This window comes from Phasianus colchicus, chromosome Z (genome assembly GCF_987193195.1).
Source record: "Phasianus colchicus chromosome Z, bPhaCol1.hap1.1, whole genome shotgun sequence".
NCBI lineage: Eukaryota > Metazoa > Chordata > Aves > Galliformes > Phasianidae > Phasianus > Phasianus colchicus.
In genome coordinates this window covers 75,310,345-75,328,936 of record NC_143476.1, presented here as the reverse complement: position 1 = coordinate 75,328,936, position 18,592 = coordinate 75,310,345, and the positions used below count along the sequence as shown (strand labels likewise).

The window sequence follows — 18,592 nt, the reverse complement described above, 5'->3', positions numbered from 1 at the left end:
AGCAACTTCTCTAGATGCTTGGAGATACCAGAGCTTTTCATCCACGTCCAAGACTTCAACAACTGTACAAGAAGAGACGTCAGTCTTCTCTGAAGTGAATTCTTTAATGTCCACAAATACAGACTCTACTTCCATAATTTTTTTTTAGCTTTACCATATTTTCCTTGAAGCTGGAACTAGAACTGAGCCAAATTGATTCCTTCACATGCTGCAATTATCTGTTCCAGCTGTTTCCTTTCAATCCGAGGCTGCCACGCATGCATTTAAACCACTGTGACTGCAGGAGAAATCCTAATATTAAAGTACTTAAAAACAGTTCAGAGTAAGAGATACTGGTCTCTATTGGTATTTTACAATTATTTAAAAGTGAGTCATTTAAACAAAACCCCCTGAAGTAAACATCTGAGTGGTGGGAGATAGATGCTGTGGAAATATGATGAAATGAAATGTTTCTTATATAAAAGTGTCCTAACTGAAAAGTAATTAAAAGTAATTTTTTCAGGCAGAATATTCTTATATGAATAACATCTTTTTGAACTTTTGGAAAGATCATTAACAACACTCTATAGTATACCAGTGATTAAAACCACTATTTTTTTAAAACATAATACAAATAGTAAAAGCCCTGGTCCTGGTGAGGCCACATCCGGAGTTTTATGCACAGTTCTGGGCTCCTCAGTTCAAAGAAGACAGGGAACTTCTAGAGAGGGTCCAGTGCAAAGCCATAAAGATGATAAAGAACCTGGAGCATCTCCCTTTTGAGGAAAGACTGAGTGACCTGGGTCTGTTCAGCCTTGAGAAGAGAAGACTCAGAGGGATCTGATCAATGTCTATAAATACCTAAGGTGCAGGAGGTAAAGAGAAAAGGCCAGCCTCTTTTCAGCAGTGCTTGGTTGATAGGACAAGGGAAAATGGCCACAAACTGAAGCACAGGAAGTTCTGCTCAAATGTGCCTAAGAACTTCTTCACAGCGAGGATGACAGAGGACTGGAACAGGCTGCACAGGTGGGCTGTGGAGTCTCCTTCTCTAGAGATATTCAAGGCCTGCCTGGATGCCTACCTGTGCAGCCTGCTGTAGGGACCCTGCTTTGCAGGGGATTGGACTCAATCTCTGGAGGTCCCTTCCAGCCCCTATAATTCTGTGATTCTGTGAAAATAAGGGGCAATGGGTACAAACTGAAACATAAGAAGTTACATATAAACATGTGGAAAAATGTCTTTACTCTGAGGGTAACAGAGCACTGGAACAGACTGCTCATAGAGATTGTGGAGCCTCCTTCTCTGGAGATATTCAAAACCCAACAGGACACTTTCCTGTGCAACTTACTGTAGTGAACCTGCTTTAGCAGGGTGTTGGACTAGATGATCTCCAGAGGTCCCTTCCAATCCCTACGATTCTGTGATTCCGTGAAACAGCCATTACAATAAGACATAGGTTTCACGGAGTTCTCATGAGCAGCATATTCTAGAAATAAAAACAATCAGCTCAAGTTATTCAAAACTCATTCAAACTAGAAGTTGGAAAAAAACCAATATTTGACAACAATTACTTTCTTAAAGTACTCTCATATTACCTTTTTCCTTCTGATTTGCAGTGATGAAGAATCAGTTTGGTAGCTGATTTTTCTGATATTCCAGATTGAAACCTGGCTTCACTTTCCAAAAACTTTGGGTTTTGCTCCATTAGGATAGACTGAATGGATTTAAAGGTACTAACCAGAAAGTCAAGGGCTTGATGAAATGAGCAATACCTTTATGCAGGTGTAACCTCATGCTGATAACAGCCCTGTTTTCTACAGTGAATCTCAATGCCTCCCCCTCTAGCAGGGAGATGAAAAAGTGCAATTACCAATAATAATCTGGATAGAAAAAATAATAATAATAAACAGCAGAAAATGTAACTTCACAATTTAAAATACAATCATGTCTTCTTTATTTTATCTTGCAGCTGGATGGAACCATATTTAAAATATTGTATTTTTAATTTAGTTCTAGCTGCATCGTAGATTTAACTTAAGATTTAACTTAACTGGTGAGATGGATAAACACCATCAGAACCCAACACCATCAGAATATCCCAACATCACAGTTTGCTTACAAATCTTTGTTGGGAAGCTGGTTAAAATCTTTGTTTTAAAAGGACAGTGAGGATCTAAACTGCAGTCTCTCGGAATTCAGGTGCATTTCTTCCAAATATCCCTGACGACTAAATTCCACACAGAGATCCTTTCCTTCTTTTTCTTCTTAGAAAGGTTTCCTAAATACATTGGTGGTACTATGTCTAAGAAATACAACCACATTTCATTATTAAAATGTCTGTCTTCTACTCCATTTGAATAGTATGCAAAGATCATATACTGTAGAAGCAGTAGGAAAGTCAGGGGTGATTGAAACTGCATCTTCTGTAAAAATTCATCAGAGAAAAACAGAATATCAAACTGCACTTTGGAGTTTGATACACCTCAAGACCTGAAAGTAGAAGACATTCTGACACTTAGGAACGCCATAGTACACTGGCGTAGTGTTGGAAATGTCTCTTTCCAGATCACAGAGTCTGAACTAAAACTACACTCTTCACTGCACCCTTCTGATACTTCACATAACAGGAGTTTGATTAGCTAAGTTTTGATACAATGACAACAGAAGATACAATGCAGCAAAATGACAGGGAGTAAACAGAACCAAAACTTTACTTCCATTTTTAATTGTTATTGAAACCAGTAGAAGATACCATCAACAGTACACAGAGGAGTACAGGAAGAATGGACACATTAAACAACTGCCAGATTTGCTAGGAATGCCATTTACAGGTAAGATAGCCCTCATTTGGAAGTGAATTCTCAATGTTGGTTCACACTTTCTCACTGCTGGATTTGCAGTGAGATTATGTGGGCAAATCAAAAGTAAGAGTCTGTAAGCCTCTAACAGATGACAATGCACAAAGTAATATGCATCCTTGTGCTACATCCACATATGCTTTACACACCAGATTTCCAGATAACTATAGTTAGGTGATGTTAAGTTCTGGTTCCATCATAGAAACAAATCAAAGAGTTGTGCAAACTACTTAATGCCTAATTTCAGTTCACCATCTAAAAGAAGTTGTTAGCGCTGTTTTTTTGTTCCAGACTTCTGCAGGTTTTCTACTCCAGTCTAAGATGTGTGGGACCAGGATCTGTCTCTCATGGCTATAAACAGCAGCTACAGTAGGAGACAAGTACTGGATTTTAACATGCTGACCGGGTACAGCCAAACTACATTGGCTGGCAGAACTCAGCATGAAGAGAGCTTAGCTGCAGCATTCCATACTGCTGTACCTAGATTAGCACAAGCAGCAGGCTGCGTCTGACACCCTACCTTGCAACCTGGAAATGCCGCATCCAGCTGTGGCTGTGCCTTGCAAGGCCTGGAATTCAAGACACTACTGTAGCAGCAGGCATGAAGTAGTCTGTCAACTTCCATAGCATTGTTTGCAAAACTGTACTAGCTGACCTCACATTATTGCCAGCAAAGTAAATGACAAAACTCTTAGATAGTGACATTTCCGACAATGCTACCTCACTTCAGAAATTCCAGAGAAAATCAGATCTCCTAGATACTCACGACATTTAAGAGACACTTCTATGAGCAATATTCCCCCTACCATGTGTGGAGACCTTTTACCCAGAAGAACTCACGTCATGTGGGATTACAAAGCACGCTAAAAAAGACACTTCAATGCTTGCTAGTCCATTATTAAGCACAGATATTAAAAAAGCTTGATGACCAGTGCTCAATGCTGTACTTACAGCTCACACAAAAATATAGACAAACATCGAAAGTAAGCTTGTGGCAGTCCTGGCGTCAGCTCCAGCAGAGCAGCACACCCGCCAGCAGCAGAGCGCAGCACCCGGCAGGTTTGGAAGCCAGACGTCAGCCATAAGCTCAGTGTGGCTGCCAAAACCAGGTGCCCGAGCTACTGACCACGGGGACTGCTCGTTGGCAGGTAAACCAAGACGGGAAGGAATCACGGGGCACACGCTTGCACGCACCTTGGGGCTTTGCCCGTGCCATATAACTACAGTCACACCCACAACTGTTAAAAATAAATAAATAAATAAATAAATAATTTTTTAAAAAAGGATTTTTTTCACGTTCTTGCTCCAGGCCTCACAGAGCGGCGCTGGGGGCACACGCGCGGTTCAGCCGCAGCTCCGAGCTCGCACTCCGCTCCCGACCCCGGCGGGGCGACCCCGCGAGGGCCGTCCTCTCGCACCCGCCCGCCCGGAGCCCCGCGGCGCCCGCCATGGCGGCAGCCCTACCTGCGAGAGCCGCCCGGTCGGCGGCCAGCAGCAGCGCCAGCACTGCCAACAGCGGGGCGCGGAGCCCGCCCGCCATACCGCCGCCCAAGAGGGCAGAGCGGGGCGAGGCCTTGGGGAGCCGGGGGGCCCGCCGCGGAGCTCCCCGCCCTCCCCTCGGCGATCGCCGCTTCCCCCCGTCCCGCCTCCCCGTTCGCAGCGCCGTGAGGGGGGCGGCTCCGCGCCGGCACGGCGCAGCGCGGCCCGGCCCTCTCGGTGGTTGTGGCCGGGGCCGGAGCTGCCGAGTCGGGGAGCGGGGCCGGAGCCCGCGTCTTCCGAAGTGGGCCTCGGAGCGAGGGGCGCCCTGACGTTTCTGTCGGTAGTTTTCTTCCCCGGCTCATGCCTGGGACACGTCGCAAGGCTTCCCGTCCTTCGTGCCCGGCCCTGGCACCGCGCAGGTTTTCCAGCATTCGGCAGCTGCTCACCGCTTTCACAACTTGCTGTATCACCGCGTCACTGCAGCTGGAAGCAGCCACAGGTGGTCTGCACTCCCGAATGCGATGTTGTCTGCAAACATAGAATGACAGAATCGTTAAAGTTGGAAAAGACCTCTAGGATCAAGTCAGCAGTCACCACCGTGCCCGCTAACCGTGTCCCTCAGTGTCACATCTGCACGTTCCCCGAACGTCTCCAGGGACGGTGACTCCTCCGCTCCCCTGGGCAGCTCGCTCCAATGTGTTACCACTCTTTTCTGAAAAGAGATTTTTCCTAATATCCGACCTGAACCACCGCTGGTGCAGCTTCAGACCGTTGTCTGTAGTCCTATCACAAGTTATCAATGAGAAAAGGCCAATCCCGACCTTGCCACAACCTCGTTTCAGGTAGTTGTAGAGAGCAATATGGTTTCCCCTAAGTCCCCTCTGGGCTGAACAATCCCAATTCCCTCAGCTGCTGCTCATAAGACTTGTGCTCCAGTCCCCTCCACCAGTTTCACTGCCCAATAGGATTCTGGAATGGACATATAACAGAAAGTAAACAGCACATCACAGTGCCTTTAAAGTCTCTTTAGAGAGTAGAAGGAAGTTTCAGTACTCTACATATGTTCTACATGTAACTTTTAAATACCATTGCCATTCATAGTTGTAAAATAAAATGTCTTTTTATCTATTACTTTCTTGATTATTTTTTTTAACCAAATACAGTCTGTATCTACAACGATAATACTCGCATTAAAAAGTACTATGCATGAAGATGTAAAACATGTTTTCTTATAGAATAAATATGTAGTAGTTAGAGGAAATAATAGGAGCACACTGTGAGGTGGTGTATAACCTGTACAGAAGCTAAACTAAACAAAGAGATTTCTGCATTTTTGTCTTATCAGTCCCTGTACTTGAAAGCACAAGATTTCTGTTTAATTTTTTTTTTTTAAGAGCATACTTGAACTACTCATGCATGAGCCACTCATCATAGTTCAAATATGCAGACATACCCTCAGTCACATACATTATCCATGCCAAGATTTGCCTTGCAGTCATAAAATTTCCTCTGATATAATCAACTGGCAGGCGCTTCTTAATGTGTCTCAACAGGTCAGCTATTTTTTTAACTTGTTATTCCCCTTACACATAGAACTGGAATTCTAGAGCTGTAAACTTACACTAAATAAGCAGAATAAGTAATGAAGATAATATTTGATAGTTGCAAAAATAAGAAAAATTGTGATGGAATGAAAATCTTTTCTGGGTCAGCTGTCTGGTTCTTCTCTTCCTTTGAGGTTTGTAGCCATCATTTAGCCTGTATTTTCCTTAGCAACTTTTGGCGAGCTTTGCTATCTTCATAATTTTGAAATAATGTACATAGTGTGTGAGAGCCTTGTATAGTGCCGAATCACAGGGAGTGATCTTCACTCAGATACTGCTGAACAACTTTATTCAAGATCTCAAAGGCAGAGATCTGATAAACTTCATTCTCTTCAGGTCAGCACTCTAAGAAGGCTTGTGCAAACCTAGAGAAGGAGTTGTAGAAAAGCATCAGGAGGATCTAGGATGTGAACAAGAAGGGCAAAGAAATGACTCAGTATGGAATAACTTGCCATACATATCTGAGACTGAAAAAGCAGACCTGCAGGTGTATGGCCATGAAACTTTGCTACGGAGGGAAAGCCTTGGGAAAAAATTTGCCTTTGCACCAACCATGTTTTGCACAAGTACAACTCAACATGTCCTCAATGAGGAATATTTTCCTTCTCTAGCCATGTTAGAAGAAAGGTAGGGCTGAGAAAGATATCTAGTTGAAAGACAGGAGGCAGGTAAATGGGAGTATCTTGTATATATGGAATTGTTTTAAACATTTTTTTAAAATACTTTGTGATTCATGTTGTAGGATGCAGTATGTTATTTTATGTTTATTTTAAGGTATATAAAACTTAAAATCTATTCTACTTGGCAGCTACACTCATATAGCCAAAAAGATGAAATCAGTCAATATTTTATCTATAATTCTAGTGAGTAACTCAGCAGTCACTGAATGTTTTCCTTAAGTAATATATTTTTACTATGCACATTTTAAAATTGCTTCTCAGCCAAAGAAAGGCAATCTACTGTGATGTGTGAGAAGTGACTGTCAAAACTGTGTTGTTCAGCCTGGGGAAGAGAGGGAATCTCATCAATGTGTATAAACAAATGATGGAAGAGTCTGCAGAAGAGGGAGCCAATATCCAGAGAAAGGATGAGGCATTGTGAACAAAACAAAATACTGGAAATTCCATTTAAACACAGAAAACTTTCTCACACTGAGGGTGGTCAAGTGCTGGAACAGGTTGTCCGGAGACGCTCTGTCCTTGTTGGTATTTAAAACTTGACAGGACACAGCCCTGAACAACCTTCTGCAGGCAACATTCAATTGAAAAGAATAATTTGATAAGGTAGTCTCCAGAGATGCCTTCCAATTTCCATTCCTCTGTGATGCTATGATTCAGATAAGTGTCTTTATGGTCATGCAAAACAAATGTAAATAGATTTCTGACATGAGATAGATCACATTTTGACAAGAGTCTAAGTAGTCTAGATCTTTATGCTACAGTTTCTCAGTCATCCAGAAATTCCCAAATCTGAATCCTACTTGCTTTCAGCAAGAGTTAGATTTTTTAAGAAATATAAAGCTGAATTTTTCTTTGATTTCCAGGGAGGTTTGCTTTTTATTCAGTTTGTTGTGATTTTGTTGTTTTTTTAAATCATCCTTGTCATTTATTACTCAAGGATTTCTTCTGTCCTCAAAGCATGGCATGACTTGTTCCCTAAACAAAAATGCTGGTTTTGTGGTCAGACAGACAGAAGTCCAGTCTGTAAAATGTTCTGTTTTTGTTCTTTCTTTATCCTCTGTAGGATTATTCCTCTAAGCCAGTTGAATACCCAGCAGTCTTGACCTGTTCTGAGTAATTCAGTGAAAATGTGAGAAATTGTCCAGCTAGTTAACAGAACCTTTCCTATTAATGATGAAGATCTGCTCTCTGGCATGTGGCAAAGCAAAATGCATGATATTACTGAACTGTGGAACGCTCTATGCATCAGTTTTTTTTCTATTGAATTTGGTTGAATAAAGGTTTTACACACACACAAGCACACACACACACACACACAGAAAAAAAAAATCATCCTGTACCAGAAACAACTTAAGAAGTTAGTTTCTATTCACATTTCAGACAATAATACTCTTTGAAAATTGCTGCTGTGACCTAGACTTCCTAAGGGTTCCTATATTCTTTCAACAAATTTCAAAAGCCAGAACTGTCCACGTGTTTTCAAAAGGCTTATATCAGACTTCTCAGGGTTTGGTTAAGTTTTATTGAAATCCCTGTAGAGCGTGAGAAGCGCTCAGAAGAAAAGTATTGATATCTCGGATGGAAAAGACTGAACACTGGCTGCGATCAGTCAGGAGACTTCATATGCTAATAACATAAAGATCTCAACTATATAGAAGAAATTGACAGCATTTGGACAAAGCAATGATAAACGAACAATTATTTCATTAGAATGACACGTTTCAATTGTAATTTTAAGTTTACACTGTAGCAGATGACAAAGATTTAGCTTGGATCTTCTGAGTGAATAGTTAACATAGTGAGCAGAAACGTTTAGGCATCTGAGATACAAATAAGAAATTATTGATGTATGCTCTGTAGTCATCAAAAACAAACAAAACTCCAACGGTCCACGAACGAGATTCCTACGGAGTTTGTCTGTAAGGACACTAGAGGGAGTCCTGAGTCTGCAAGATAATCTTACTTCTGCGACAATTTTTTTTTTTTTTTTTTTTTTTTTTTTTTTTTTTTTTTTTAAGTAAATAGTGTCTTACAAATGAAAATATTGTTGAAGTACAGTTTCTGGGAAAAATGAAGAGGTCATTCAGTTCAAGTGGGATCAAAAGGTATTCAGATTCTAAATTCCAGGTTTCCAGTGATTCATTTAGCAACCTAAATAAATTTTAAAAACGCTTAATTAATAAGGTCTTTGTTTTCTTCAGTAAAAAAAGGATGTTTAATGTCACCATTCAAAATAAAGTATAATATTTCTGTTCTGACAATTTAAATAACCAGAGCTCCACTGTACAAAATCAATGCTCTTCTTGTGATCCATCACTGAGTACTTCAAGGCTAGATCATGCATGTTTTCAAGCTGGACAACTGAATTCTTATTTATCTTGGTCAGGGTAATTATTTGCAATAAAGATTTGTTCTGAAGAGGTGCATAGGTGCATAGGTGAGTTGGACGCATAAGTTACTGTGGGGTCCTAGTCCATACTTGCTCCTAAACCACTTCAGCAATTCTGAAAGTTCTGGTTTTGGTATCTGAAAGAGAAATTTCTGTGTATACCCAGAACAGGCAACACTCAGAATTAAGGTTTATTTTTTCTAATGGGATTGCTTGAAGCAAGGCAGGGCAGTCTGCTCTGTACAAAAGTGGAGGCGGATCTTGGTCTTTCTTCACCTTGGTGGTCCTTTCCCTAAACCATGATTTCTTGGCTTTCGCCATGTATTCGCCTTACGGTCCTTGCCCCTTCAAGGGACATTGCAGAGTGAATGTTCAACTCTTACTCCTCTCCTGATGTTTTAGGAGCTCTATTAGAGAGATTTAAATTTGCATTGAGGAATAGATCATCTAAGAGACAAAAATATTCCCCTTGTTCAATCAGAGTGGCACAGTCTGAGGGACTCAGCACAGGAGGCTGCAGCTGCTGCTGAGAGGAAGAGGTTTTACTGTTGGGAGACCTGAGGGAGAAATAAGTGAAATGGCACTGGTGGATAGAGGTGCCCTTTTCCTACATAGTGTCGGTGTGCCACTGAGAAGTAATTTCTGAATGGTAGTCCTCCCTTGGCTGTTCATGTGGTCAGCCCAAAGCAAATCCCCAGTGTTACCACGGCAAGAGGAAAATCACAGCCATCTAGGGGGCCAGATATTGTGTTTTCTTTCTGAAGCTATCTATGGGGTAAAGGCCTAGGCATTCTGCTAAGCACCTTCCCAGGACAGCAGCACAAGGACTCACTCAGGACTTCTGAGGAAATTAAGTTCTTAGGTTTTAGTGAAAAATATCACCTCGTTTTATGGCATGGCTGATAAGATGTCTACATAGGGATCAAATACTGCAGCAGCCCATTTGCAAGTAGTGAAATTAAGACATTCTCATACTGCTTATCTTTTGAGTTTTATTTTTCTAATACACATTGCTTCAATGATTTTACTCATCTTTTTTCCTTTTGCTGGTTTTTTATGCACTTGCTATTGATCAGTAGCTCTTTGCTACTGATTTTTTTTTGTAACTCAGACAGCTGTTGGACTCTTACTCTCTAGGAAAATTGTTTATGCTCATCCATACTCACCTGCTTTCCCCATTTGCTGTGCAAACAATCCTGATTCTTCCAATAGTGATAAGATATCTTTCATTCACCAAGTGAATCCTGCCTTTGTTGTCACTGTTGTCATCCTGACTGAGCTTCTGGTAAATTGCATGTGCTGCTTTTAACATCATTAAAAGTGGGTGATGTATGTACAAATATCCCGCTCTTATATTGACATGTCTCTCTATCCTTTGCCTATTTTAAAAGATGCATTTGCAAATGCATTTTGTACTTTCCTTTTGAAATTACTTATCAAATTGCAGCTGTAGTAAGTTCACACCATTGCTATGCAGAAAGCTGTCTCTTCCTGTAAATCAATATCCTCTGTTGAAAGTAGCTTTTACATCTGTATTGGATTCCTGTCTAGCATCAATCTTACACAAGTGCTGCTGGGCTTGCTAAATTATCTCTGGCTCGTGGTAGGTATTTTCATAGTTCTCATGATTTTGACTGCTTTGCTCTTTTTAAAACATTTGCATTAGAAGAAATGAGAGCCTCTCTTTTTTTTTCTGTTGGCTATGGGTACAGAATAATGTTGGCTCTGGGCTCTTAACAACATGGGATGGAAGGGACCACCTGAATCATTAAATCCCACTCACAGCTACTGCAGACATTACCTCATGTAGTAATCTCTGTTTTTCATTTATTGAGCTTTGTCTTAAAAACATTCGTATGGCTTCATCTCATCCTTGTCCCTCCCCAATTGCCCTTTGAAAAACTGCCCCTAATCATCTTTATCCTAATGATTTGAAAACTTCCGATTTTCAGCTAAAGTTCCTTGTGGATTGATAACTCATTTGTGCCAATGCTACTTTTTAACCAAAACAGTCAACAGCCCCCTTGGTGTTGAGCTTTTTCCTCACTGTATTTGTAGAGAGCAGTATTTTCTCTCTCTGCCTGGCAGACCAATCCTAGCTCACCTGGCCTCCTCCCAAAAATTAGGCTATCCATACTCTCACTATTCTTTTCAGCCTTCTCTGCTCCTCTTCTAATTATAAGATATCTTTCTGAAACATGAGCGAGCAGAATGATACACAACAGACCAGACCTGGTTGCAGAAAGGCTCACAATTCCCCCTTTACCTTTGGAAGGTCTGTCTTTGTGTTACTGCGTCAACAAGCCTGTCAAATTTAGTGATGGTTCATTTGCCTCAGACACGGCAAAGGAGGAGACATCTGCAGTGGCTGGCACATGAGATGGCTGTCAGCACCCAGAGACTCCAGCTTTCCCTCTGTGTGCTGCCTGACAGCTGCCTCTCAATGCCAGAGCTGATAGGAACTGCCAGATTTGTGCCATGCTTCCCACACTGGATGTGTGTAGCACACAGTGACTGGTGTTGGCCTTCTTCCGAAGAAGGACTTACCAGCTTTGTTCCAGCAACCTGGAACCTACAGAATTCATTATGTGTGTTGTTGTGCCTCTTTATTCCTTAACATTTAGGTATAATTTATTTCACACGCATTTCAAAACTGTATTGTTTGAATTCTGCTATATCTAAACATGTTGCCTGGCAGATTTTTCTTGAGGAATTTTTGCCAGCTCTCTTCTTTCACTTCATCATTACTTATTTGTCTTAGTAGCAGAAATGTTCTGGTACGCAATTTGGAAACCGCTGCAGACCAATGGCGTAGGAAATAAATTTGATGAGATAAAGAAGTAGTGAAATGTTAGGCTGAAATGAGGTGTAGTGAGCTGAGTTGTAGCATGGACAATAAAGCTGCATCTGTATTTTGAATATGTTGGGAATATGTTTCTACAATGATTAATATGGTTGATTTTTATATATGTTGTGCAGGTTGTGAGCATGGAAGAGAATGCTTGAAGACTGTGCAGGGTTATTTGGTGTTCAGGTGCTTGGCAGCATGGCACTGGAAGAGAGGACCTGGGAAAGTACATCAGGGACTTTGGCTGAGAAGGAAAAACACAAGAAAACATCAAAAAGAAAATAAGAACTAGCACTCCTGATGAAACAGATGCTACAAACTCTGTGATGTATAACCAGCATCTAGAAAATTTGAAGATAGTACTCATAGAAACATGTAAATATGGCAGGTCTTGGGGTGACATGCTCACGAGCAAATCCTGCTTTCTAACAGCTGGAGTTTTAGCAGAATGGATGAACAAGTCCATCTGCAGCCAGCTTGTCATCCGAATATGTTTCCCAGTGTTTCCCAACTAGATCAGTTCCTTATAGAAGGAATAACACAACTAATTCGATTTTTAATCCCTCAGTTTCCTTAAGGAGGAGAACAACTGTTTAAAACTACCTCTTAACACTTTAGGCATGTTTGACTCATCCTATCTGGCAGATCCCTCACTGCCCTAATAAACCTGGTATGAACACTTTGTTCTGGTGTGTGGTATTTCAACTCTGAGATTACATTTTGGAACCAGCCTGGTTATTGTATCCCACTCCAATTTCCAAACCCACTGAATTGGAGCCAGTTACTCTGCACTGTTACTACTGAGGAATGTTTTAGTGGTCTGGGTGTCCCTGAGAGAACTGAAAGAGAGAGAAAGTCATACTCTCAAACTAGCTATGAGCTATGCTTTTGGACAAACAAAGATTTTCCCATCTGTAAATGCTGTCAGTGATACATACTCCATTTTAGTGCTATAGGTAGTATACCTGTAGACTCACGGGATTTACTGGACTCTTTTTCTCATCCCTATCTTGTGAATAAGCAGTCCACAAACCTAATAGATGTCTACCTCAGTGTCAGTGCATGTAGTCCTGCAACTAGTACATGCCTTCCCTGCCATTCAGACAGGAGCTGCATCTGCTTTCACGTCGATAACTCTGTTGATCTGTGTTTCATTCAGCTGTGTCTGATCACATGCTATTTCTGTGCATTCTGCTTTAGACTGACCACTGATGAAAGCTTGTTCCCTTGCTACTATTCAACTAGAAGAGTAGCTGCCATAGCCAAATTAATCATCTTTGTTCATCAAAGGACTGCTAATGCAAAAAGAAATATGAGTTCAAGTTCTAGCTGATCAGAGATGGTTGTAGGACACATTTGCAGTACCATTAAGTGGAAAGTATATACCAAATATTATAAGACTTACATTTTGATTCCATCTTTCATAGTCATTCAGATCTATGTGGTCCTGCTATTCTTCAACTAGTCATTCGGTATTCTATTAGGTGGGGATTTCTTTTTTCTTCTGTAATTTAAGAATGACAGTTCTCATCTGAGAAGACTTTCCCACACTTTCCTACTGTGCCCAACTCTCCAGCAGTATTATCAGCATAAGTAAAACTTGTGCTCTTGTTTTAAACAAGTACTCTAAATTTGCCATGACACACTGAGCACTACAAATGATCTTTCCAGCCAGAGCAGCCTATTGATATGGTAGCAGATGCAGCAGTTAGGCCTGCAGACCCACCAGCGCTCTGGACTGAAGGGGCCTAGGTCTGGAGTGGACCTGAGTTACTGATGAGAGCAGAAATAGGGTCAGAAAAGTCATGTGCCAGAATTACACCCTGATCTGCATTGAAGCAGCTTTAAATATATGTCCAATCCCTGATGTACTGCAGGAGTCAAAAGAAACCAGAGATGAGTTGTTTCACAAAGGGAGAGAGCCTGGATGATGGTGGTTAGTCCAATATCTGTTAAGAGCCAGGAAGGTCTGGAAAGCATTGTAGAGGATAGATACAAGAACAAAGAGAAGATTGTTGACAGACAGGGAAAAGCAAAATAACTTTTTTAGAAATGTATAAAGAGAAAAAGAGCAAATGGGAAAGAATTCCTTCCTTTCTTGTAACTACAATCCTGTCTGCCTTGTCGGCACTAGGTATGAGTGGCTGACATACACATACCAAGCTGAGATACACATACCAACAAGAAAGAAGAGAATGTGTTACAGAAGAGACTTCACCAATCATTTATATGTTTTACTGTCTCTGAGTATCTTCTGTAAAGCTGAGGTGATCCAGAGAGCTTATAATTGTTTCACAGGCAGACCCCAGAGTTCCTAACAGCAGCTTTTTCCCCCTTCAAAAGTAGGTATGTTGTCCTTTGTAATCTCTGTAAAATATCATGTTCTGAGGTTCTATAGTGGTATTCTTTGCGTAGGAGAATACTTTTTACTGTAACTTATTCCAGTTATGCTTCTTCTTCGAATACTTTAATTTTTAGGCACAGCATGTCTGGTTTATTTTGGCTTTGTTACTCTTTTTGCCCAGAATACTAGGAAAATAGACATGCATCTCCATTGCACTCTGCTCAGGTCTGCGTTCAGAGCACACAGCTGTGCAATTTTCTGGAGATAATGTTGCTTCTTCTGGCAGGGTTAATTTTGTGCTGTCAGTGAGACTTCTTTGAGGCAGACATCAACCAGAATGTCCCAAACTAGAAAAGGGTTTGCTTTCCCAGTATTGGTCCCTGTTTTCCCATTAACAGTGGCAGAGGTCAGCCAAATCTAACACGATCCCAAGGACATCTCAAGTCTGACTTGTGTGGGTGTTTCCAAAGGAACAACCGGCCCATGGAGACTTCCTGACTCCCTCCTCATTCATTCTCGTGTGGCACCACTGAATCCAGTCAAATTCCAGCCTCTGAAAACCGCTGACAGTGAGAGCAGTATCTCCCCTCTCCTCCATCCTCCCACCACTGCTCTGTATTTTACAGGTCTGCGTAATTTTTTCCGACCCACTTCTGACTCCACATCAGGACTATAAAATTGATGCTCAGAAAATAAAATGCTCGATAGATCAAGAGAGAGATCTTTGTAGCTCTTAAAGATTGGAGAATTTTGGAAAAAGCAATTAGTTTTCTTCCTTTGTGTGAATGCAATTTTTCATATAGAAAAAAATAGAATTAGTCATTTGTAGTTGACATTTGAATTGTGTTTTGTTGAAGTCAATTTTTCCTCAAATATAATGTGGGGGATTTAAAAAACAAAACAAAAACAAAAACAAACCAAACAAACAAACAAAAAAAACATTGCAGCTTTTAGCCATATGATTCAATGAAAATAATTAGAATTAGGAAAGGGAATTCCATTGGGTAGTAGAGATCAAAGGCTTTTTGACTTCACTGATATCTGCTGCTTAGACTATCAGAATCCATCAATTGTAAAAATGTTCTTAACATTTTATTTTACTCACAAAGGTAGTTTTAGTCCTCCATTTAATAGCTAAAATGGGCTTTTGCTAGTATTTGGGGGCTGTATTTTGCAACTGTTCTGAACCCTCTGAGTGTGCTGTGATTTCAAAAATAGACCCACAGAGAGCATTTATTTCTCTGATATATAATCCTCCTTATAAGATATTCCCACATCTATGTAGTATTTCTCAAGAGAAAAGAGAAATAAAGGGGGAAATGTACTTACTCTATTGTTCACCTCCTCTGTCAGCATCACCACCTAGGACCTGATGGTGATTTCCTTAGCACTTCCAGTCCTTTTCCCCTAAGTGATGAGCATATAGCATCTCCTTCCAGCTCCAAAACAAACTGCTGTGTGGTCAGTTGTTTTCAAAACCCAGGCAGCCTGTTCACCTGCTGAGAGAATGGAGTTATGAGTGCACACATCTAAACTAATGGGCTTGACGTCTTGAAACTTAGTATCCCCTTGCTGCTGATGGTTTGGATGGCCATACTAAGCAATTATGGTATTTTGGCTGTTCAACATCTCTCTCATATGTTAATTTTCAGTGGAAAAAACTTGTAGTAAAAGGTCATAATTTGCCAAAGAAATCACAAAGTCATCTGTTGTTTCTGCTTGTGTAACCAAAGGATAACTGGTAACCAGTTAGGAGGACAGGCACGTGCCAGCACTGATGTGGCAGCCACCAAAGCAGTATCAGGCAAGTAAAGCTTTGGAGGATTGAATGGGGATGCTCTGGAGACCATTAAGGCTTGTGAGTAAGAGTGAATAAATTAATCACTAAAATCTGAACACTACAGTGATTTGTTTTTCCATGGAGAATTTGTGCATCAGACTAAGAGTATGCCAAGCCCAGCTGAGAAAGAAATTGCTTTTGTTCTGCTTCACTGAATGCAGCATTGCTGATTTATGCCATTCAAGCATCTGAGTTGGTGTTGCCACATGTTACCATGGTGAGAAAGGTTTGATCCAGGAAGCTAACGGGAAAACATAGCGTGCTGGGGTATTACTATTTTTTCTTGTACTACTAGATCATGTTAAAAACAACAGTAAGAGTAACGTGAAGAAGAGGTACCAAAATACTGAGACAATATTTAATCAGTAATTTTTACAGATTTGCATTTGTTGAGATATAGCCACAGCAAGTTGGTGCGTTTTACCATATTTGTCTGGAAATATTTTGGTATGTTCCAAGAGTTACTACATATCGCACTTGGTAAAAGATCAAAATCTTAGAGTATTATATACCATTAATTTGCCAGCATCTACATGATTAATTCCTAATTTTTCTGATGACTCATTCCCTCTTCTACTCATCTTGGCTTCTACAGATGTAAATCACAAAATATATGGATACCTTTCTAATTCTCAGGACAGTTTCAATACCAAGGTGATGTTCATTAAGTGTATTAGAAAATTCATGGGAAGCATGCAAGACAGTCATATTGTTCTTACAATGATGGAGAATAAAGCTTAGCATGAAATAGTCTTCATTTGTTAATGATTTTCTGAAAAATTCTATAAGCAGTCAATGAAGTAGTTGGCATTAATGTATTTGTCTCTTCAGCACATGCTTGTGGAATAGAATCACAGGATCAATGAATCATAGAGTCATAGAATCAAAGAATGGCCTCAGTTGAGAAGGATCACAAAGATCATCTAGTTTCAACGCCCTGGTATGTCCACGGTCACCAACCACCAGCCCAGGCGGCCCAGAGCTACATCCAGCCTGGTCTTGAATGCCTCCCGGGATGGGGCATCCACAACCTTCTTGGGCAATCTGTTCCAGTGTGTCACCACCCTCTGTGTGAAGAACTTCCTCCTAATATCTAACCTAAACCTTCTCTGTCTCAGTTTAAGACCGTTCCCCTTGTCCTATCACTATCCACCCATGTAAACAGTTGTACCCTCTCCTGTTTATATGCTCCCTTCAAGTATTGGAAGGGCACAGTGAGGTCTCCCTGCAACCTTCTCTTTTCCAAGCTAAATGTGCCCATATAGCATGAACTATCTCGGTTTTCATTTAGGGGGATAAATTAAAAAAAAAAAAAGGCAAAATATTTTGAGTCTGCATTGAAAAACAGAAGTGCAAGCATGGTGAAAAATACTGCTTATGGGCATAAGGTTGTTGAAGGATTTCACTTAAACACTGGGCAGAAGAGTATACCCATTTCATTTTCCACAGCAGTGCTGATTTTTTTTTCTCAAGGACAGTAGGGATAAGAGACAACTTCAACACTCTTCTAGTTGCATTTAGGTGAACTTGACATTAAGCATGCCTTTTAGCTTTGGGTTTTGATCACAACCAGTAATCAATTGGAAGAATACTTTTAAGAATTCAAAAACCAAAAATAACAAGTCAGTAGCTGGCATCACTCACTTTTCCTTCTAGCTATGGAAAGAACTTCCCTTCCTCTTTCTCCTCTTATCCAGCCATGTCCTCCACCAAAGCCCAGGACTGGGACTGGAAGCACACAGGAAGGCAACTGGAGAGGGAGAAGATAAAAGCATCTGAGCTATGGAGATGATAGAAATGTTTTTCTAGACCCTACAATACTTTCTAAGGATCCTGCTTTCCTTAGAGAGAAAGGTAGCTCATCTGCCATCCAGCTTTAATTTCTTTTAAACCAATATCCTTTTCTAAGTCCAGTATTTGGAAAATGGAGAAGTGTCTTGAAGTATGATTTCAAAAGAACATTTGAAATATTTAATTTGGAAACTTTTTAAATATATGTTTCAAATTTTAGAATAATAAAGAAATTGTCTCCTTTGTTTCACTCTGAAGCTGTTTACATAATCAACTAAAAACACAGATAGCTCCATCCAGCCCTGGCAGTGCCTTTTTTAAACAAATGGTGCATCTCCAGTCCACTCCAGTGCTATACCAAATCCCCAAACTCATCTGCAGCCTAGCAGTCACCGATGTGCATCTGTGTGAGCTGTCCTTGTTTATCTCAGCAGAATATAACAGCTCCTATTGTTCACTGCTCCCTTATGCACTTTCAGAAAAACCTGTTTGTTGCTGGCAGTGTTCTCTCAGAGAAGTGCAAGGCAGAGCAAAGATAAAAATGTAAGCATCTCTGAAGATGATTGGCGTTATTCTGACAACAGTGTAAAAATTGTCTGTTTGGGATGGCAGGCAGGCACAAGCCAAACAAAATCAACATTGGCTTCAATCTGCAATGAGTACGATTAAGAAAATGCTGCGACTCAGGGCAGCTGCACAGAGCCTGCTGCTTGTTTCCTAGCATCCTACTTTTGACAGCTGTGCATACACAGATTCATTTAGGAGCTGATGCTTGCATAG

General features: G+C 40.7%; 1 protein-coding gene across 2 annotated transcripts in view; it reads right to left on the bottom strand.

Annotated features, from left to right (window-relative positions):
- LOC116239165 (chondroitin sulfate proteoglycan 4-like) overlaps positions 1–4,500 on the bottom strand; it is a 42,717-nt gene extending 38,217 nt beyond the window's left edge. Inside the window, exons 1-2 of one of the 2 annotated variants that reach the window (XM_090131317.1) lie at positions 4,302–4,339; positions 1,328–1,465 (exon numbers count right to left, since the gene is read on the bottom strand). In XM_090131317.1, coding sequence (XP_089987443.1) covers position 1,328 — 1 coding nt within the window. In that variant the 5' untranslated portion in view covers positions 1,329–1,465; positions 4,302–4,339. Of the gene's footprint in view, positions 1–1,327; positions 1,466–4,301 lie in introns of both variants that reach the window. The other variant, XM_031609205.2, reaches the window with a different exon arrangement.
- Between the last annotated feature and the right edge of the window lie 14,092 nt (positions 4,501–18,592).